The following is a 22968-nucleotide window of genomic DNA, read 5'->3' on the forward strand; positions in this document are numbered from 1 at the left end:
TTTTATGTTTAAGTTAAATATAACCTACTGTCTCATCCTATATAGATTTTCTATGGGAGTTGAAGGGACTTAGGACCTTGTATTGGGTCCATATATTGTAAGCAGTTTGGTAGGGAGCCTGTCTTAATTCTTTCTGTTAAAGCACTGTGCACTCCTTTGGCACTGTAAATAAATGTGAAGTAGTTGCTCTGAGATATTCATAAGAAAAGTGTTCAGTTAGTGTTGTTATCCTGCTTTAATACTTAATTGGGAGACCTGTAGCGCTTAATATTTAAATAAAATATTCATACACCAATATTTTTCTGGTGTTGTCTGTGTTAAAAGCAGGATGGAAACCAGTTTGCAATTCTGTGTTGGTCTGTTGTGCTGCCAGTGTCCACTTCTGTCACGTGATTCCTGCAGGCAGGTGGCTCCAAAATGTTCGTTAAAAATAAATGTAATATTCAGAAATATTTCCTTCCATACATAAGGTGATATATGCGCACGTTATGGGACCTTTTAGCCTGCAGAGCAAAGTGGCTACAATTTTTTTTAACATTAACAATTTTCTTGAGTTCTTTTGTAAAATGCTGATACTGATGCAAAGGACGCAGCACACAATGTATCACAGATTCCTAAATACCCAGTTTCTTGACTTTTTTTATTCTTTACTTGGAACAATATGCAAAAAGAGAGCCTAGTGAGTTCTGGTAGCTTCTTATCCTCTAGTTGATATTATGTTGGCTTTGTCTGTTTCTTGCTTTACTTCATTGCAATTTTGATCCCCATTATCCTGTGGTGAATGAATACAACTAGTAATTTGAGATGGATTGAAAATACTTGCTCTTTGTTCCTGGTTAAGTTTTGCCCTTAGATAATATTCTATAGATGGAGTGTTTCTTAGTAATAGTATTGCTTAGCATTTATATAACACTTCCTATCTTCAAAGTCTCCTCCCTTTGTGCTCTGGTTAGGGGAACCGTAAACATTTGAAGCTGTAAAATGTATACAGTTAGTGACCTGCTCCTGAGTCCCTCTGCCAGTTTTTAAGATTTCATAGTCACCATTTTATATTGTGTTTTTTTGTCTACTGTTGTTGTGTGAAAGGCTCACACAAACAATGACTGACCATACAAGGAGATAGTGAAGCAGACTATAAATAAAAATATGCCTCAGTGCATGGGGCCGGACTTGATTTGTCTCCTGAGGTCCTTTCTAGCCCTATATTTCTATAATTCTATGGTATTACCTCACCCATCTTGTCTCTCTAATATCCTGGGACCAAGACAACTACCATTACACTGCATAAAGAAAGTGCTATCAGATGAACTAAAGAAACTTTTTTCCCCTCTAGTCTTCTGTTTATAGTGATCCTCAATATTACTTGGAACAAAAGTGGGTAAAAGAATTTGACTTGATTTAAAAAAAAAAAAAAAAAAAAAAAAATTAATGGTACTCTCTCCAGTCATGTTCATATGTCTGTTGTTTGCTTGGAGAAGAGTTGGCTTTAATTTTTTTCTGACTTCGGAGTAGGCCCAATAGAATCTGGTTGGATTTAATATCTTAATGTTAGCACACCTATTCCTCCAAATAACCCTTCTGCATTGCTGTCACTAGCCCTTTGATTAGGGAGTGCTGACTTGCCTGTTATCAGTCACCCAGTCTGAGGTGTTGTGGTGGAAATCATGGGAGGTGGAGAGACTTGGATCATTCCAAGCAAATAGAAAAATGATTAATGAGAGAATTGAGATTTCTAAACCAGTTCCCCTTTAAATAGTGGCTGGATGCTTTCTTCATAACATCATCCTCAAACTTGCTCTGACTCGGATGTTATCTATCTTGGGAAGGAGTTATTGTTGCCATTTGTACTGATGATTTCTCAGGCAACAAGCATCTGTTACAACTTTATCTAGGACAGTAAAGCCTTTTTATGAGGTGTCTTAGTGAATTGTAGGTATTGTGATGTTACAGTGTATCTGAATTCAGGGAGGCTAAGAGAACAGTCAGGAAATAGGTTTGCTTGTATTGCTATGCTATGTTCCGACATGATGGCTCCCTTGTGTTGCATAGGACATGTAGGGTGACCAGAAGTCCTGATTTTATAGGGACAGTCCTGATATCTGGGACATTTTCTTTCATAGATGCCTATTACCCTTCACCCCATCTCTTCTTTTCACACTTGCTATCTGGTCACCCTAAGGACATGATGCTCTCTACACTAAAGCAAAATCAGAGTGATAGGGAAAGGAAAATCACGATGCTGTAGCAATGTGTGATGCCACATAGGTTTGCATTTCATCAGCAGAGCGGAATTCAGCCCTAACAACTCCGCTTGTAAATTTGGAGTAACTCCATTGACACAGCAGTGTAACAGAACAGTATTTGGCTCTCAGATTACAAATGAGCACAGCTATGTAGCAGGAATGTAATGAATCTTTGGTCTGTACTTTAATCTGTGAATTATGCTAGTATAAGTATTTAAATAAAAACCTGAGTACTGAACGGTTAAAATGGCTGCTGCAGTGTAGTGCTGGCTGGCTTTAACAGAGCTACAAGATGTACATTTGATTTTTCCTGTACCTTAAAGCGCATTGCATCTCATTCTGCTAACTAGCTCCTTCCAGAGACAGACCCCTTCTGCTAGCTCAGCACCTCCTGCCACTATTTGTATTTTAAGTATTCACTAAATACTTAGATCAGTTCTTTGATAGCAAGTTTAATACTGAAAATATGGATTTGTCACATCCTTTCTATTAAACAAATTAAACTGTTCCCAGGATCAGTTACTATCTTTTGTTATGAAAGAGATGACTGTAGGTGGTCCATATTTGACCAGCGCACTGTGTTCCTTTTAACATGTATCCTAGAATTTGTCAAAAAGGAGGTAAGTACTTTTTGCTGGGAAATGGAGTTCTTGGAATGTTGCATAGGAATAGAAGCAACTCCTGTCACATCTGCTGCTTCACTCGTGATATGTACACATGTTCATTATACAATGGCGAGGACAAGCCACACAATAGATCAAAATTAGCTGTTGAAAGTGCCCAGAACTAGTTCTTTGGTTCTGATTTAATTCATAGTGTGTTATTTGCCTGGGTTTATTGTTTAAGTTCTCAGATCAGTCTATAAAAGTTATTACATTGGATCAATTTTTATTTACTGTTTTAGTCTGTTGGACATGTTAAAGAACAGTAATTACTTATTCTCCATCACAGTTTAACTATTTGGCCAGAAAAATGCTGTTTCAACATGAAAAGGTGGAAAATTGCAGCTGCTGTTGGGTTTGCTTCTGGTTTTGGATGCCTGCTTGATATGTCACTAAGGAAAATAGAATCCAATAGGTCTTTTCCTTCTCTATTTTATCTAGTATATTCCTTCAAAGACCAATAATTCCCTAATGCATATTCTCCATTGCTTTTATGCAGTCCATTTTGTAAAATGTGGTTGTTTGGTCCATCTCACTAGTACAACTTCATACTGTGTAATACACAAGTGTTTGCATGAAATCGGATACTTCTCAGCCTTCTGCAGGCACCAGCCATCTTGTGAAAATTTTCATACTTATTCTCACTCCTAGTAAGAGAGCCAAGTGCCAGATGTTAATGCACTTGCCTTCCTGCTGTAATGTTTTAACAAATCTTTTGTTTTAAATAAAAGTAGTTAATCTGCAGATATATATCTTAGTTTCAGATGGAATGACTACTAACTCCAAGGACATCTACTCTTCTCTGTCCCAATCCCCCTGCTAATAGAGGATTGCTAGAATATATTGTCCCATCACATTTTAAATGTCTCAAATGGTGAGGCTTCCACTTCTTCCTTTGGAAAATATCTCTCTCCAAACATGAACATTTTTAAATCTGGGTTTGAAATATTTACCAAATGTCTCATAGTCAGAGTATGTTGCAAAAGATGAGGTGGCCCCTCCAGTGAGGTGCAGGGCAACTTCCTGGTGAAGAGCTCAGTCCTAAACTCAAGGTGGTGGTGTTCCTACCATAGTATTCTCCCTGGATCCTGCTCAGATGGTCAGTTTATCATATTAGCTTCTGTTTAACAGGTGTCTGGAAAAATCTGAAAGCCACCTCCCTTGATTGTTGGATGGAAGAAAGGAAGAAGAAACTTTCTCTTCTGCTATCTTAAATTTGTGCTGTATTCTGATAGCTGTCAGCAGCAGGTTTGGGGTAGGGAACAAAGTATTGCTACCCCTTCCTCTTAACCTTGGTTTCTTGGGTCCTCTTTCCCAAAGCCCCAGTGCCCCCTGCTCATAGTTTTCCCAAACACACAGTGAAAATTGGGCTGTTTAATTTCAGTGTTTATAGGTTGTAAGCAGCAGCCATGCAATTGACTGCAGTTGTGTAAATTTCAACTTGTCCATGCTTGAGAGCGCTCATAGTAGCTCGACAGCTTTTTGGTGCCTTTTGTCTGCAGACTCCTGGAGATGGGACTGCATCAGGTCACCCCAGGGGTTTTCTTTACAACCAAAATTTGCTAGAGATATCTCATTACATTTTATTAAACCCTACAGTTATCAATATTATTTAAAAGGACTGATAGCAGCAGTCACATGCAAGATTCTCTATCAACCAAAAATATACAAACGAGCTAAGGAAAGTGCATCATAGAAAATGCCATGGAGACAGAGCAAAAAAACTCAATTTTTAGTTAACATTTATCAAAAAGTATAGCATTTAGTTGTTCTTCGCATATAAAAAAAACCCCACAAATACAAAGTCAACTTCATAAAATAGTCTTGTTAGTCAAGAATCAGTGATTTATCAGGAATATATATTTGTAGATAAGGCCAAAAGCAACTATTCTGATCATCTAGTTTGATCTGCAGTATAACACAGGTCAGAGGACTTCTCTGAATTAATTCCTGTTTGAACTGGAGCATATCTTTTAGAAGAACATGCAGTCCTGATTTTAAAAATTCCCAGTGATGGAGAATCCACAACAATCTTTGGTAAATTATTCTAGTGGTTAATTAACTGAACTTTTAAACATTTGTGCCTTATTTCTAGACTGAATTCATCTAGCTTCCACTTCATCATTGAATCTTCTTATGCCATTGTCTGCTAGACTGCAGAGCCAAGCCCTCTATTATCAAAATGATGTTCCTTGTGTGGATACTTACACTGTCACCCCATAACCTTCTCTTTGATATCAAGTTAGCGTAACAGGATGTATTTTCCATAAACCCATGTTGATTGGCATGAATTATATTATCCTCCTGTAATTCTTTATTAAGAGTCCCATAACAACCGTTCCAGTATTTTGCCCAGGATTGCTGGCTGGCTGATAGGCTCATCATACCCAACTTGCCTTATTTATCCTTTTAAAATATTAGCATGACATTACCTTTCTTCCAGGCTTCTGGAACCTCACAAGTGTTCCAAGACTTATAGAAAATCAACATTAATGGTCCAGAGAGTTCCTTGGCCAGCTCTTTTAAAACTCTTGATTGCAAGTTATACAGACTTCCTGATTTTAAAATGTCTAGCTGTAGTAGCTGCTGTTTGTCATTTTTCTTAGTTGCTGTTGAAATGGAATGTTCTTCCATCCTCAAAATATGATAAGTATACATCATTAGGCTTTTCCCCAAATAACCCAACAGACATATTTATTGAACACTTTTGCTTTTTTATGCATTATTGACAATTTTGTAATTTCCATCTAGTAACAGACCAATACCATTGTTAGGATCCCTTTTGTTCTTAATATATGCTAAAAAAACTCTTTATTTTCCTTAGTATTGCTGATCATTGATTTCTCCTTTTTGTTTTCCTTATCAGTTTTCTACAGTTCCTAGCTTCTGATTTATACTCATTACTGTGAACTTCCAATTCCTCCTGTTTATTAACCAGGCTCCTAGCATTGCTGTATAAGTAATTAAAGAATTTAGTTTCTTCACATTCATTAGTGCAGAGGTCCCCAAATTGGTGGGGGGGAGGGGGTGTGGAGGAACTTTTGGGGAGGTGCAGGTGGGCCCAGGCCAGCCCCTAGAGGGTGGGAAGGGAGCGCCAAACAGCCCTGCTCTGCCCTGAGCTCTGCGAAGCGCCCGTCCTGCGGTGCCCAGCCCCCCTGCCTCAGCCCCACTCTCAGCCCCAGCTGGGTGTGGGAGGCGGGGGGCACAGACAGGAGTAAGGGGATCGTGGGTAAAACGTTTGAGGACCACTGCTTTGGTGTTTTGATGATTTTTGTTTGCAACATCTTGATTTTGTGCTAAATTAATGCTCATTTGTTCCCTCTTTTCACCCTCCCTTTTGTTACTGGCTTAAAGCTCTGACTAGTTTAGCCCCATAGAAGATTGGTTCACCTTCTATTGTGATGGAGGCCAGCCAAACTGTATAGCCCCCTCCACACAGAAAATACATCAATGTTCCATGAAACCAAAACCTCCTCTTCCCCCCCCCTCCGTTGCCACTTACCTAGCCAGCAGTTCATTTCTAAAATCTTCTGTCTTCTATTTTCCTTCGCATGTGGGACAAGAAGGATTTCTGAGATGATCATTTGGACATTCTTCTTCTTCCACACCCTTCCGAATTCCCTGATGTCATCCCATAATCTGTGAGGTATCCCCTAAAGCAGAGTCATTAGTGTTGATATGCACTAAGACCAGTATACCCTTGCCTGCCAACTGCAGAAGCCTATCCAATCTGAGGCCTTGTCTACACTAGAAAGGTAAATTGACCTATATAAGGTCAACTTACAGCCACTGCAGTAAGCAGTGGTGCATGTCCACACTACTAAAGAAGTTAAAGAAGTATGGGTTGGATGAATGGATTATAAAATGGGTAGAGAGCTGGCTAGATCATCTGGCTCAACAGGTAGTGATCAATGGCTCGATATCTAGCTGGCAGCCGGCAATAAGCGGCGTGCCCCAGGGGTCGGTCCTGGGGCCAGTTGTGTTCAACATCTTCATTAATGATCTGGAGGATAGGGTAGATTGCACCCTCAGCAAGTTTGCAGATGACACTAAGCTAGGGGGAATGGTAGATACCCTGGAAGATAGGGATAGGATACAGAGTGAACTAGACAAATTGGAGGATTGGATCAAAAGAAATCTGAGGTTCAACAAGGACAAGTGCAGAGTCCTGCACTTAGAACGGAAGAATCTCATGCACAGCTACAGACTGGGGACCGATGGGCTAGGCAGCAGTTCTGCAGAAAAGGACCTGGGGGTTACAGTGGACAAGAACCTGGATATGAGTCAGCAGAGTGCACTGGTTGCCAAGAAGGCTAATAGAATATTGGGCTGCATTAATAGGAGCATTGCCAGCAGATGGAGGGAAGTGATTATTCCCCTCTATTTGGAATTGGTGATGCCGCATTTGGAGTACTGTGTCCAGTTTTGGGCCCCCCACTACAAAAGAGGATGTGGACAAATTAGAGGGAGTCCATTGGAGGGCAACAAAAATGATTAGGGGGCTGGAGCACAAGACTTATGAGGAGAGGCTGAGGGAACTGGGCTTGTTTAGTCTGCAAAAGAGAAGAATGAGGGAGGATGTGATAGCAACCTTTAACTACCTGAAAGGGGGTTCCAGGGTGGATGGAGCTAGGCTGTTCTCAGTGGTGGCAGATGACAGAACTAGGAGCAATGGTCTCCAGTTGCAGTGGGGGAGGTCTAGGTTGGATATTTGGGAAAAAGTTTTTCACTAGGAGAGTGGTGAAGCACTGGAATGGGTTACCTAGGGAGGTGGTGGAATCTCCATTTTTAGAGGTTTTTAAGGTGCAACTTGACAAAGCCCTGGCTGGGATGATTTCGTTGAGGTTAGTCCTGCTTTGAGCAGCGGGTTGGTCTAGATGACCTCCTGAGCTGCCTTCCAACTGTAATCTTCTATGATTCTGTACTCTCCTTGAGTTGGTGGTGTGCGTCCTCACCAAGAGCACATCCACTGACCTCAGAAGGGCAGTGTAGGGAGCTGAGAGGCAAGTCTCTCAGCTCCCTACCAGGAACGCAGCTGCCCCAGGGCTCCTGGTGGGCTGTCCCGGCTCCCAGCAAGAAGTCGGGTCCACCTAACAGCCAATATAAGGAACTACATTGATGCTGCGTTGCCCTATCTATGCCGACATAAACCCTACACCTCTCATTGAGGTGGTTTTATTATGTCAGCATAGCAAAGGAGTTACATCGGTGGGAGGAGCATTTGAATGTATACACCTCCACTGTTTTGTCGACAAAAGCTGACTTTTGTCGACAAAACTCTCTAGTGTAGACCAGCCCTTAGCATCCCACCTTACGTCTTGGCACTGAGAAAACAGTACAGTATCCTGTTGTTTGCCTGTCGCTTTTGCAGAATGTTCTTTCAAAGAGCTCCAGGGAATTTTTAGCACGCAGTAGCAGAGTCCATATGGACAGAGTTAGTGCATAGCGTGTAAGTGCTGTAGATTTGCACCCTACTTTGCCACGCACTAACTCATCATTTAGACATGCCTTTAGTATAGAGTCCCCAGCAAGGATAATCTTTCTTTCTTGAATGAATGCAGATCTTTGTGGGCTTACTGATTTTTCTTACAGGTTGGACTGAGCAGTTATCCATAGGTGTGTCCTACATCTCTACTCCTTTCAACCAGCTAGATCCTCAACATTAGTATTCAAATCTAGTTTTCACATTCAGAAAATGAGGAAGCTGAGAACAGGATTTATCATTATTTTAAAGTAGTTCTAAGATGCCATCCTTTTAATTGAAGCATAACAAGGAATAATACTGAAGTCCAATTCTAAAAATATAATGGAAAATAGATTTTATTTTTTTTTTTACAAAGTTTCAAGTTTCCTTCCCTTCCCTTTTCTTTTTCTTTTTCTTTCTTTTTTTTTTTTTTTTAAATGAAAGTTGAAATTCTGCAGAAACATCCCACATTTAACAGGGAAGATTTCCTTCTAACTGTGGGAAGTGGATGTTTCAAGTCCTGATTTTAATATTCTCTGCTGATTGCCCTCCCCAGAATAGAAACAGAAAAAAGACAGTTAAAAATGGTACTGTTACTTATTCTCTCTGCTGCATTTGTCTTGCTTGATTGTCATTACCAAACAAAGCTTTTGCCTTGTTAGTCCTGTTAAATGAGTTTAACACAGAGAGATTTTTGTCCTTTGTTAACAATTCTGTTGATTCTGCAAAGTTTCCTTTGTAGAATCTTCTTTTTAGTAGTGGTGATATAAGGGTGAGAGAGCCTGTGAGAGGGCATGGGTACAGCTGGATTTTTAGGTTCCTGGTTGAGTTGGCTGCTATGACCATTAGAAAAAATAATCAGACTTGTAAATGGAGTGCGTCTGTTTTGAGTACTGTACTGTGTAATGTCTCTGACAGCTTCATACTCCAGAACAGGCTGCGTTTTGTGGGGCATCTCATTACTTCAGTGTATTGTTACTAATTTCAGGTCTCAAAGTGTAGTTCTTACTGGTGCAATTGCTAGTTCATGCTGCTTGCAATTCCTAGTGATAGACCTGTAAATGAACAGGGCTGGAGGCTAGATCCTTGTTATAAGTGGGGGAGTAAGTCTGTTTGCTGTAATATTGTGTTTTCCCCCTATAGTGAATAAAGGATATTATTCACATGTTGGAAAAGTGCATTATTGCAAAAGACCAAGCTTTGCTTTATCGCCTCTGTGTTCAGGCTCCAGTCTCTGGGGCTTTTCAGTGCTGGATAGGAAGTCACCAGTGGCCACATAAAGGGATGTTGCACCAACTGAGATCTGTGACTGAGTGGGGGTAAAAGGGACTGCTTTTGGTGGACAGGGACGTGAATGTTTACATTAGAAGGGAGCTGTAGTGCCTCCTAACACCTTTGCCTGTTGAGTGCTATGTGCTGAATGCTCCAGAGTGGTGGTGGTATTTCATATTTAATGGTTTGGTTTGAATATAATGCTGAAAAGCTCAGGAGATCTGTTTCTTCTAAAGACAAAAAAGTTGTTTCTAAAGACAAAAAAGATTCCACAGGGGCATGAGCAGTGCATATTACCTTGTTGATGTGCCTTATCTCCCTCAACGTAGAGAGAACCACTATAGGGGTCAGTCACTTGCATACAAAGTTGATTGGCACTTTAATAATACGTAAGGTCTCTCTGGACCTGATGTAAGCAGGAACTCATCTGTTCCATCAGCTGAATCTGTTCAATCTAGCCGTTGATGCCTGGACTTGTGCTCTGAGTCCATTGTTTGAGACTGGTTTTCTAAGCCAATAATATTAGCATGAAAAGAGGCCCTTTCTTGTTCCCTCCACTGATGACAGCTTCCTTATGAGTCTCTCAGCTATACACAGTGCAGGTAACACAGTACAGTGCTCTTTCATGGAGTACTTTGGAAATGATTTGCCAGATGTCTGTTCATGAAACAAAATTTGATTTCTGGGCTGTAATTCCCCAATGTGTAACCCAACATGTGCTATTAAATACCTAGGAATATTCAGCCAATTGGATCACTCAATTGGCCAATTATTCACTTTTTTTGGTGAAGCTAGAACCGTGTTTCTCAACCATGACCCCCAGGGAAATTCACAAAAGGCAATCCAGAGGATTGCAAGGCATTTAAAACTCTCTTAAAATCTAAAACAAAGAAAATCTTGCTCCCATACTCCTTGCATCTCAAGGTCAAGTATTCTGTCAACCTCTCAAAACACGCTAGTGATATAGGCTTACCATTGATACACTTACAAGAAAAGAGTAAAAAATCGAAGCAAATCATGAATATTTTTTACTTCAGATATGGTATCGCCAATCTGAAAAGGTTGAGAAACACTTTATTAGAGTAATATCCTTCCTAGTGATGTTTTATTATGGAATGTTCTATTTGTCAACTAGGGGAAACAAATTATTTGAAAAATAAAGTTTGGTATTTTCTATTAGTATAGAGTGCCCCTGTAATGTCTCTTTGCCTACACAATCCAGGCAAGCTCTTGACAGCTTGATTTTTATCTCACTATTCTTAGTTTCATCCATGCTGCTCCTGTTATAACACTCCTCCAAACTGCTTCTCTGCTTGTTATTGAGTACACTCTGCTTGTTACTGGTACACTGATCAAATCTTCACAGTCCGGAGGCACAGCTGAGACAATATAGAAGTGGAAACATAGACTCTGAATTTGCTGGCTCTTGTGGAGTTAATCATATTTGACGTCCGTGTAACTTTGGTAATGTTGCAGTGTATATATCATTTAGGTATTAGACCTGTGTACATACATGTTTTATTTAATATCCTAGGTTCCAGGAAACTTGTGTTTTATTAAAATTCTTTTGTAAACTTCTAGCCTGGATCTAGCTGTTCCATTCCCATTAATGTTAATTGGCATTAAGTAGGCAAATCCCCATATGCCTCACTCCCCCCCCTCCTCTCCCCCCCAACCTCTGCACTAGCTACTCAGCCACAGTGAAATTTGCTTTCTCTTTCTAGACGATCCTCATTGGTACTAACTACACTATGAAACAAGAGGAGACTGTTGTTGCCACAACTCTGTTATCACAAATGCTGATTTATCAGATGTGGAATATCTTTATTTAGAAACCATGCTAGATTAATAATCACCCTGGTTAAGTAGCTGACTTTGTTTAATCCAAAATTGTCAAGCTGGTTTTTGAAGACAGCCAAATTGCATTTTTAATTATTGTCCTTGATCTGAAGCATAAAGTTAGGACTGTATGCTATTCTCAATCAACAATGGAAATCCTGATGTTAGTGGAACTTTGCACAAAGATCAAGAATAGAATATGACCTGTATGTAGTAACCATTTCATTATCATTTAAAGTCTTGTTCAATATTACTTTGTGGGAAAACATTCTCGCCTTCACAGCTTCCACTACTTCTATCTTTTGTTTCTCTTTGATTTGCCCCAAAACAAACCAAAAAAAAAAAAAAAAAAAAACCCAAAAAAACTAATGGGAGGTAAAGGGGATTGGCTAATGACTATAAAACTGTTAATACTGTATGAGGAAATTACAGGTAAAGTATCCTTCACTTTCTATCCTACACCTCTGTCTAGTGTTACTGTGACATGTATGTTGTTAAAACATGCTGTTTCATCACCTTATGGCAATTTAAAAGTGAAAGATTTTAAAATACTTAAACTCTTGCAAAAAATTTTGTTTTGCAGTCCTGGAAGGAAACGAGATTTTTCCCCAGTCCCTTGGAGCCAGTACTTTGAATCTATGGAAGATGTTGTGGTTGAAAATGAAAATGGCAAGGATATATCCTTTTCCCCCAGACTAAATTCTTCCTGATCTCAAGTGACTGGTGGTATTGTGCATCTTGGAGCTTATCTGGGATTCTTTTACATTTTTAATTGTACCTGTCTTTTCCTTGAGGTTATTCAGTGCTACTGCCACAGGCAACACCTGTATACCAAAAATTAGATTTCAGAAGGAAAATATGTAGAAAGGTTGGCTTCTTGGTATTGCTTTCTCACTTCATTTAATGTTTGTTCATTCAAAACAGTGTCCATGGGACCTAGGTAATAGTATGTTGATACTCTGGCCTTTCTCCTCTGAAGATCTGAGATTAAATTCTCACACACCCAAAAAATAAGTTGTCAGTTTAGTACATGTTCCTGGGATGGCCACTCTTCTAGTGTTGGTTTGTCGTCATTACACAAGAACCCCACAATTTTTAGTGCAATTATCATTCTGTTCAGACTGTGACAGGGATAACACAATGAGTTGCAGGTCAGGATTGAGGTGCATTGGCACAGCTGTGTGGGAGAAGTTTAGGCTGTGTGCCTGTACTGGGATGAGAGAGAGCCAGGCATGAGACACTGTTTCAGTAGCACCAAATTAACCAGGGGAAAACATCTCTTCCATAAAGAAACTGAACTCCTCTTACTCTTCACCATGTTCAGCCTGTGGATGAGTGATGCCCTTTAGCAATGTACCACTCGCTGCAATACTCATTGGGAATGGGGGAGGATCTCCCTTTCCAGAGAGAACGAGGATCCATAACTAGGTTGAGAGCTTCTGTGGTACTACCTCCGCCCTCCCCTGGAATGATGGCAGCATTCAATTCTGTCCAGGGTTCAAAAAAACTTTGTCAGCAGAGACTGCCTGAGAGAGACTCTGAAACTGTACATTTCCTGAATGCTTTTCCTTCCTCTGCCCATTCTGTGGACTGCAGTGGCTGGCTCTGGGTTCCCCATTGGGAGCCAAGTGATGAATCTGTCCAACTTCCATGGAGGTCCCTTGAACCATTCAGTTTCAGGAGAAAAGGGGAGCAAAAAGAAGGCTAATGCACAGGACCAAGAATGAGTCCTGGGTTCTTTACCTGGCTCTGCCACAGATGCGCTATATGACCTTAACCAAGCTCTTTCTCTCTGTTTCCCCATTTGTAGAATGGGGATAAAACCTACCTGTCAGGGCTGTTCTAAACCTTAATGTCTGTAAAGTGCTTCAGTATCCTTGAATAAGAGGTACTGGAGACATGCAAAGTAGCAGTTCTGTAGATTAGACTTTGTACAAATTAGCATAACTTAAAAAATTCTCAACGGTGAAGTGAGAGGAAAAATAAAACCTTACCCGGCTGATACGAAGCCAAATTTCAATGCAGAGCCAAGAACCTTTTTTATTTCTGTAGTTCCAGAACTGTGTGTGGTGCTTTAGATTATTAAAATAATTATGGAAGCAACCTGAGTAACTCTCTACTTAGCTTGTCACTCCTGTCCACTCTGTTCTCTCTTGAATTGTGTTCTGTATAATTTATGTTGTGAATTCTTCAGGCCACATATCTTGTCTTTCTCTTTTTGTAAAGCATCATGTGTACCTATGAAGCAATATAAAAAATTAAAAGGGACTTTTCTGAGTACATGTTACCCTACTGTAAAAGACTTTTCTCCCAAAATATTTTAAACCCCAGCTCTCCCAGGTTTCGGAGTTTCTAGTGATTTATTTGTGTTACAGTAGCCCTAGAGGCCCTAACCATAATTGGAGCCCTGTTATGCTAGGTATTGTACAAAGACATAGTAAACACATTCCCTGTCCGGAAGGTTACATTTTAAATACGAGATATGAAAAGGAAAATGTAGAGCTGGTTGGAAATTTTGCACCAGAAAGGCCAATTCATTGATACTGAACCATACCAATGGAAACTGCCTTACCTCCCCAGCTCCTCAGCAGCAGGGAGCCTGGTAGGAGCTCTCAGGGTTTTCAGGCTCTGATTTGCAACCAGGAGCCTGGCTGGAGCCAGGGCTATCAGGGGTTCTAGCTCCTTGCTCTCTGGCAGGGAGGGTCCCTGGGAGTCAGGTGTGGCTGGCTGCTCCATTTCACTTAGAGGAAAAAACAGAACCATTTTGATTTTTCCAAAATGAAAAATATTCGGCATCTCCTTTCTGTGGGAAATTTTTGAATTTCTACTTTTTATTCCAATCAAAACAAAAACTTCAACATGTCAGAATTACCCTGTAAACAGAAATTTTGTATTTTGACTTGCTCTAGTGAAGTGACTTGTCCAATCAATCTGTGGCAGAGTTGGGAATTAGAGCCCGGAGCTCCTGACTCCCAGTCCGGTGTCCTACCCTAGCCCACACTACCTCTAGATCAGTGGTTTTCAACCTCTTTTTCATTTGCGGACCCCTAAAAAATTTCAAATGGCAGTATGGACCCTTTGGAAATCTTAGACATGATCTGCAGACCCCCAGGGGTCCACGGACCATAGGCTGAAACCCACTGCTCTAGATAATTGCTACTCTTTTAGCTGGCTTTCCAGCATATGAAGATAGGCTGTAGGGAGACATCATTTACTTTAACAAAGGCACTATACTGCCTCATGGATTCCCAAGGGTAATTTTATTGCCCAGAGTGACCATGTTTAAGTTTGTTTCCTCTGTCAAGTAATGGCAGAGCGTGTTAGACAAAAACTATTTGTGGTCCTCAACAGTGTCCTGAGCATTCCAAGCTTTTACCTTCATTTATTCCCATTGATTTGCTTTTTGCTACACATTATGTACAGCTACTATTTTCATGGAAGAGAGGGTGAGTAACGAGGAGGTAAGGAATAGAATAGAGTGTGGGATGGAGGGGACACAGATAGCGAAGTAGTTATATGGGCTAGGTGGATAATATGGGCTAAACTTCATCTTTGGTTATAGCCTGATATATAGATTATTTATTAATCGATTACTTAAGAATTCTCAATTACCACTGTGAGTTTTGACAGGTTCTTGTCCCAAAATCAGACCCAGTAGTATTAAAATTACTATTCACTTGGGAACCTGGATGTGCACAGTTGCAACACTCACGCTTGAGGAGCCCTTTTGTATTTACAATCGTTTATTAATACATTTAGCAAAGTCATAAACACTTTAACCCAGCAAGGTAGATAGAGAGAATACAGAATGTACATCTGACCATCCATATTCTCACACCATCCCTTGCTGAACAACCTGAAAAGTTAGCCATTATCATCACCATCACCTTTCTCCATCACCAGTGGCCATCATTCCATACAAACCTATTGAACAGAGGGCAGAACTGAGGCTTTTTTGTGTGGTAATATAGTGCTGATAACCTTGTATGTGCTGTGAGGTGTCTAACTCAGTAGCTTGTTTCAGATAATTTTATTAAGAAACTTTTTGTCCTTAACTGTTCATACACTTTTCGAATTTATAAAAGTGGATTGGAGGGCCCTGTCTTACTTTTGTTACATGGCGGAGGTCATTCTGCTCTTTCCTGGGCTGTGTTTACGGTAAGTAAGTTGATGGAAGTAGAAGTATATCTATACAAATGTTGTCTTCCATCCATGAATGACATAAAAAAATATGAAGCCTTGCTAAACATGGGAAAGATAATTCAGAAAAGTCTTCTTACCTTGTAATCTGCCTGTCTGTTTGACTAATGCATTCAGACTCTGTATCATGGGCAGTAGATACATTACATGAGCAAAACACATCAAAGGATGAGTGCCTGCCAGCAATTAGGATCTGGATCTTCATCAAAGCAACAGCAACTGCTATGACTCTGACCTGTTTTAATCTGAGATTCCAGGATCTTGCTCATCACAGTTAAACCAGTTTCCCAAACTGACTTTCCACAAATAACAAGAAGATGTCATTGTCAATCTTTAATGGAAAGGAATAAGTTTTAAGCTATCTTATTTTCACCTTGACAATACCGAACTTGCATTGATGACCCCACATGATGACCAGGCTTGAATGTTTACTCAGAAACTCTCAATGCTTGAGAAACACTGAAATCTAACCTAATGTCATGTCAAAGGGAGCAAGGTTCATGGCTTAACATTTTCCCCTCCAACAAATTTTTATTATATATAAAGCCAAAGGATTAAGCCCAACCAGTAGTAGCATATGGAGCTGTACTTGGGACCCTGACTTTTAACCCACCACCACTAATTGTGGATCTTGTGCTTGGTAGGCGAGTCTCTCTGTCTCTCTTTATCTAGTCTAAGGTTTTTAGAGGGCATCTTTTACTGAAGTGTCTGTGAACTTTATAAAAACCTTAAACCGATCAGATACACACACCAGTCGCATGCAGTTTTCACTGTGGTATTAGTCCTCTTTCAATTGGGCCATCACAGTCAAAGTGACACTTTAGACCTTTTGAATAAAGGTCCACACAAGTAATGGGAATGAACAAACAAACAGTTTACAATACTTAGAAGCAGGCGTTTCAGAGTCCTACGATGATCACCATTGAATAAACCGGCAGTCATGCACCTAGCCATAAATCATGTTATAGTCATCTACTAAGAGGGGTGGGGTTGCTGTAAAAATGCCTGGATATGTGGGGTAGTGTGTTGGGTGCCTCACAGTGATTTGACAGGCTAGGTTCTCTTGCATGTATAGCCTCAGTTTACCCACATCTTCTCAACTAAAGCTTGACCTGAGTTGAGGGGCAAGTGTTTTTCAAATTAGTATGGAAACTTCAGCACTTTCTCATTAAATTCTATGTTCCCACTTGCTTCTAGAACACTAGTCACTGGGATGTGTGACTCACTCCCTCTCTGCTAATTTAATACTTATCACCATGGTATGTGAGCCGCTTACAAATTCTAAAGTGAATCCAGTTTTTTAAGACTGGGCTTTTTTAAGGGTAGAGTTTTGACGATGAAACCCAAATTTACATTTTTCTCAAGCCTTGAGTGAAAGAGCGCCATCTTGTTTGCAAGCAACTTCCATTCTTTCTAAGATTATACTTCTGATAACAGGGCTAAATACTACTCTGTTACACCAGTATGTACACCAAATCTGGAGTTACTCCTCTAAAGTCAGTAGAATAAACTCCAGAGTTACACCATTGTAACTTATAGTATGTCAGTTATCTGTGCAGTTACTGGACTTGGCTGTTATAGTATACAGAATGCATGCTATTTGACTTTGCCCTAGACCCACAAAAACTATGTAGTTGGAGAAAACTACAGAGACAATTAATCCATTCCATTCTGCTTTATTCCTTGTGTATATTTTTAATGAAAGTTTGCTGTAGTCATTCATATGTTAAATGTTTGGGATGAAAGATTTTTTTAAATAAAAATCATCTAGGTAAGCTGCTGTAAATAAAATCAGTATAAGCTGAATCTACCTATTTTTCTCTCTCTGCACATTATTGGAAAATGTAATGGTCATGGATGTATTTGTCTCACCAAAGCATTTCTGTTCTGTCTGGTAAGTCAAGGTCATAAGAGAACTTCCCTTATTATCTTACATTGTGATTTTTAGCAGATGACCTCAAACTGCTGGTTAAATTAATTTAGTTTTTTACTATTGGCAAACTGGGCTTCCAAGTTGATTTTAAATGGTCTAAAGTATGTTTCTAGATTGTGGCTGCCACAATTATTTTGGAATTGGGAAAAGGAAACAAAAAGTAGTACTCAGTGATGTAATTTGATGTAATTTTAATGGCCAATATCTCATGACATACTGGGCTAGAAATGAATGCTCTATACCAGTGATAGAAAGGGATTCTCATATCTGAATGGAATAAGGCATCCATTTCTAGTCCTAGTGGGTATGAGATACTGTCTTTAGTCCCTTAGTCCAGCAGTGTATTGTCCCTGGACTTGAACATAATAAGTTCTGAAATATCAGATCAGCGTAACTGTCAATCTCTGCCTATCAAATAGACGGTGCTCTTTGCTCTTCCATTTGTTAAGAGCTTTTGAACACATTTCACCACTACGACTGGGACGTGATTTCAATGATTGATTTCCCAAAACAAAAACCTATTTTTGAAGCCTTGTATTCAGTACAGAATGCCACTTAATCACCACAATGCGTGAAATAACTTTTATGTAAATTTAGATGGCAGGAACAAATATTGAGGCTTGATCTTATTACAGTCTGGTGTTACTTTAAAAAGTATCGTCTTTTGTTAGTAACCCAAAGGAGGAAGGGAACACTCAATTTGGTATATTTCAGTGGTGTTGTAAAATTCCATTATTTGAAAGGGAATTGAGTTTGTGCTGTAAAGCAGCTGCTATAGCTTCTTGCCTACTGTGGAGGCAGTACTAATTTTGGAACATGGGGGCTTGAAAGGGGAACTTCAGTGTGTATAATACTATTACTGCACTTCAGTTTTTAGAGGTGTTGTAGAGATTGAAAGTTATCTGAAGAAATTTGATTTCTCATTTGTCTGTGATATGGAACCTAGGGCAAAAAAATATCCTTGGGAATCAATTGAGTGATTGTGAAAAGGATGGTGCTTTTTTAAAAAAATGATTAAAGATCACTTATTTTAAATATTCTTGCTTCAACTTTCTCTTCATGGCTACTCTGTGCTCCTCATCCAATCTTGCTTCAGCATTGTCACTGACAATGGAGTTTCTCTTTGACACACCATCTTGGCTTTTGCTTCTCTTGCACTTATTCATTCACTATTGTGAACCCCTTTCTTAGATGAGGTGTGGCAGTTTGCAAATTGTATATCTTTGTCCCTCTTGCAGTCTGCGATCATTAACAGGATTCAGTGTAGAATTGTGGCATTAGATCTCAGAAGTCATGGTAAGTAAATTAAATTTAAAATCAAATTCATGTTTATTTATTTATGTTCACATTTGAATTTAAATTAGATTTAACTGAATTACCCCTTCAAATATCTGAGTTTATAGGTTACCTATGACATAATCAAAGCATTGCTACACTGTAACCAAGGTGGGAGTGGAAAGAATGTGGCCCACGGAGTTCCACAATAAAGCTAGTGGCTGCTGTTTTGTATCAGACAGAGGTGGAGATTCCCCATGCCTGCGTATGATGCTCCAGCTTGATTCCCTATATGTGCTGGGATCGGTAGTCTCTGTGAGCCCAACTACTATGTAAAAGATGAGTGTGTAAGCCGTTCTTCATAAGAACCCAGGGATGATCCTCAATCTGAAATTTTCAATATATGACCTTACTTGGGCATAGTTTCCCACGTCTGAACTACAATGTAATAAAGTATCAAGCATTTTATTAGTCTTTAAAAGTTTGTTATCCAAGATGGCTGTGAAGAGATGCTGCAGACACACAGTTATTACCTTACCTAGTTAATATCTACAGAAAAACTTTATTATATCTGGACTTATAGTTGCTCCTATTTAAGTCTTGAGGATTCTGAAGATTTTTAATCTGCTTTAATAGTATGCTTTAATTTAATTTGACTTTTTTTGTTTAATTTTTGGTTTGCAGGTGAAACAAAAGTTAGGAATCCTGAAGATCTGTCTGCAGAAACCATGTCAAAGTATGGAAGTTTATGTTGTTTCTTTAGTCATTTCATACTTTCCCAAATTCTTGTTTTCCCAGTTCTTTGTTCTATAATTCTTATAAACTTTTTATTCACCTTCAGTTTTCCTTCTATGAAGAGATCGTACATACCAGTCATGTTAAGGGAGCACTAGAACTTAAGCTGAGTCCACTTTTCATTCTAATTCATCCTTCTCAAATGGCTCATAACTTTCCTTCCTTTTTGGAAAGTTTGGCAACATTGTTTTAGCCACAAATTGAAATCATAATTCCAACAGTTGATGCTAGATACTTCAAACTTGACTTGTTCGATCGATCTCACTGAAACGTAAAGCTGGTGAGGAGATTCCCTTTCGTGATTTAAAAGTTATGAACATTTAAAGATGGTAATGCTCCGGACCCACATTAGAATTTTTCTCCCTTTTAGTCTTTTTTAAGAACTCCCTCAGTTAAAACCCATCTGCAATTTAGCAGAGTTTTAACTCATTTTTAAAAAAGTTCTTTCCATAAAAAAATTAATGTAACATCAAAGCTAACTGCTAAATTTGAGTGTTTTACTGCACTGTTAGCTCAGCCACTTTGTTCATATGTTGTATGATATTCTTTGGATTTCTCCCTGTTAAATTGAAACTTTGATGTAGAGCTGTTCGTTACTGTACTATCCAGGTACAGATTATGCATTTTGACAGACTTAACATTCAGGAATGCACTTATTGTTTGGAATTTAATTTTTTTGGTGGGGGGATAATTAATTTTTCATCCTTAATGTGGAATTTACACTATTTCTTAGTATTTGATGTTTGAAAAGATAGAAATGAAAGTGTGCTTTCTCCACTTGCAGAATACCTCCCTCACCAACCATGCTCCCCTGTGACTGTCTCCATCCCCAGATCCACCTTCTCCACTGCACTTGAGCCTGTGCTTCCCTCTCCCATGACTTTCTGTCCTATGCACTAGCCTCCAGCCTTGGCTTTGTCCTGGAGTCATTTCTTTGCTTTGAAATGCCTCTGAGAAAAGAACAGCAAGCATATAGATTTCCTTCCTTCTCACTATTTCTCCTGATGAACTATTCTGCCTCCAACCCTGTCCTCTCAACTTTCCACTGTCCCTCTCTGCCCAGGATTTTACCAATTTTGTCAGGGAGAGAATTCACACCCTGTTACTTATTTTTTCCTTTACTCATTGTTCCTGGAGGAGCTCTGGAAGTCACAATACACACACTTAGGGCCAGATCCAAAACTGGTGTAAATTGGAGTAGCTCCACTGAAGCCAGTGAAACCACACTGATTTACACCTGCTCAGGGTCTGGTTCTTGTATGACTCTACTCACTGTAGTATCTAGGTGCACTGTGCATGGCTTCAGTACAGGAAAAAACTCTTTCCATTAATAGTTCAGCCTGTATTTCAAATAACGCTGCTTATCCATCTTGACATGGGTCAGTTGTCTATCACTTGAAAGATTCCTTTTCCATACCTATCCCTCACCCTTGGGTGAAGGCTGAGTGTGAATCATGCCCTGTTTGGAGCCACTGCATCAAGAAAGCGTGTCCTGCACAGAATGAGACTTTCAGGCATGGAGAGATCTGCTTAATCAAACTGCAGTGACCTGCTTCTGAATGCAAACCCTTCTTTTGTGACAGGCTGTGAAAGAAGCAATTACTTACCACTAAAAATATTATCTAATGCCCACGTTTAGTGCAGAGAGATTCTCCTAACTACTACAATCGGTCCTGAAGGTTACAAAGTCCTTCATACAAACAAACCCGCTTGGTTTGTTACAGGGAGGCCATCTGTGAAATAGATTTTGACATTGTGCACCTTATTGCTGCTTCTCATATCTCGTCAGCTCCTGACGTGCGTGTGAGTGTCCTGCGGAGCTGCCATATGCAATGATCGTTTTTCAGATTTGGAGCAGTGCTAATATGGGACTGAACAAATCGGCAGCCTTTCATTTTAAATCTTCCTGCCCTCCTAATGATGGACTCAAAAGCTATTTCCAGTTTGTCTTTAAACTGGAGCATTAAACTTTTCAGATTCATAAATCCTCTGGCATTTTCAAAGGAAACCATTTTAAAAAAAATCAGATATTTAAATATTTTTTTAACCTATTAATACCTTAAATTATTCTTCACCGCTGATGCTATATGTGCCTGTTTTTTCTCTGCTCTCAGCTTGGACAGAGAGAAACAATCTAGTCAGTCTTGCTTTGTGACTTTCATGCACCAGGCACTATGCTGTTTGTGTTTCCAACACCTATGGTGAATTCTTACAGCCAAGGAATCCTGTATACATTTTTTTTTAAATTGAATGTCCCTTAAACTACTTTCTGTTCTCTTTCTCCAACGAAGTTCAATTCTTAGCTTTATTACTGATGGATGTGTTGCACCAAAAGGTGCTCAGCTACTGCAGTGCCAAGTGTGGTATAAGAACCTGAATATAACAATATGCTTGGTGCTCCGTCTTCATACCAGTCCATAATGTCCCTGTGCATTTAAAGTCCAGTTTTTACCTTCCAGAGAGAGAACATTTTACTTATGTTGTACATTCCCAGTCTCTTGCAATTCTGGTGATTGGGGTTTGATTAGTTTCTCATTGATTAGGGTTGAGAATACAGTATACTCCTCCTGACTCCAGTTTATTCTCTCAAGTAGGAGAATTGATTAGTTCTCACCTGTAGTTTCTTTCATGTTCCAGAGACCTGGGGCAGGGTGGTCTATTCTCCCACTTATTTTTTAGGCAGCATATACCGTTAACAGAAACGGGAATTGCATGCTTATATCCCTGATTCAGGAAAGCACTTGTTTAATGTTAAACATTGCTTGAAGGCTTTCCTGAATGAGGGCCTGAATGAGGGCCTAAATCTCATTGGCCATTGATAAGAGGATAGACTTCTATATCTATTACCATTGGAGTAGATGATCTAACTTAAAAGGTAAAAGGCAAGTGTGCAAAGAAACTCAGTCTGAGGGAAGAGTAGGAAATAAAAGCAGAGGGTTCAGAGCAAGTTCTTCATATTGAATTTTTCCATTCCCCTCACTGTGCGTTTTTACAAATCTGCTTCAGAAACGTATTGCGAGTGGGGAATACCAACCTTCTGTCTCTTCATTTGCCAGAGATGTTGGAAACGTGGTTGAAGCTATGTACGGGGACCTCCCTCCTCCAATCATGCTGATTGGGCACAGTATGGGTGGAGCCATTGCAGTGCACACAGCAGCTTCCAATCTGATCCCCAGTTTATTGGGTCTTTGCATGATTGATGTTGTGGAAGGTAAAGTTTTTTTTTTTTTTATGCTCTTGAACAGTATTGTCTTATGTTCTGTCTTTCCCACTTCTCCCCTATTA

General features: G+C 39.6%; 1 protein-coding gene across 4 annotated transcripts in view; it reads left to right on the plus strand.

The window, feature by feature from the left end:
• Positions 1–22968, plus strand: part of PPME1 (protein phosphatase methylesterase 1) — a 45096-nt gene that overhangs the window by 8801 nt on the left and 13327 nt on the right. For 3 of the 4 annotated variants that reach the window (XM_067533328.1, XM_067533330.1, XM_067533329.1), the window contains exons 2-6: positions 12064–12157; positions 15546–15638; positions 18852–18909; positions 19573–19624; positions 22740–22894. In XM_067533328.1, coding sequence (XP_067389429.1) covers positions 12064–12157; positions 15546–15638; positions 18852–18909; positions 19573–19624; positions 22740–22894 — 452 coding nt within the window. Of the gene's footprint in view, positions 1–12063; positions 12158–15545; positions 15639–18851; positions 18910–19572; positions 19625–22739; positions 22895–22968 lie in introns of those variants that run through there. The other variant, XM_067533331.1, reaches the window with a different exon arrangement.

The sequence above is a fragment of the Emydura macquarii genome, unplaced genomic scaffold (genome assembly GCF_026122565.2).
Source record: "Emydura macquarii macquarii isolate MOO-44397 ecotype Brisbane River unplaced genomic scaffold, CSIRO-AGI_Emac_v2 contig_3328, whole genome shotgun sequence".
NCBI lineage: Eukaryota > Metazoa > Chordata > Testudines > Chelidae > Emydura > Emydura macquarii.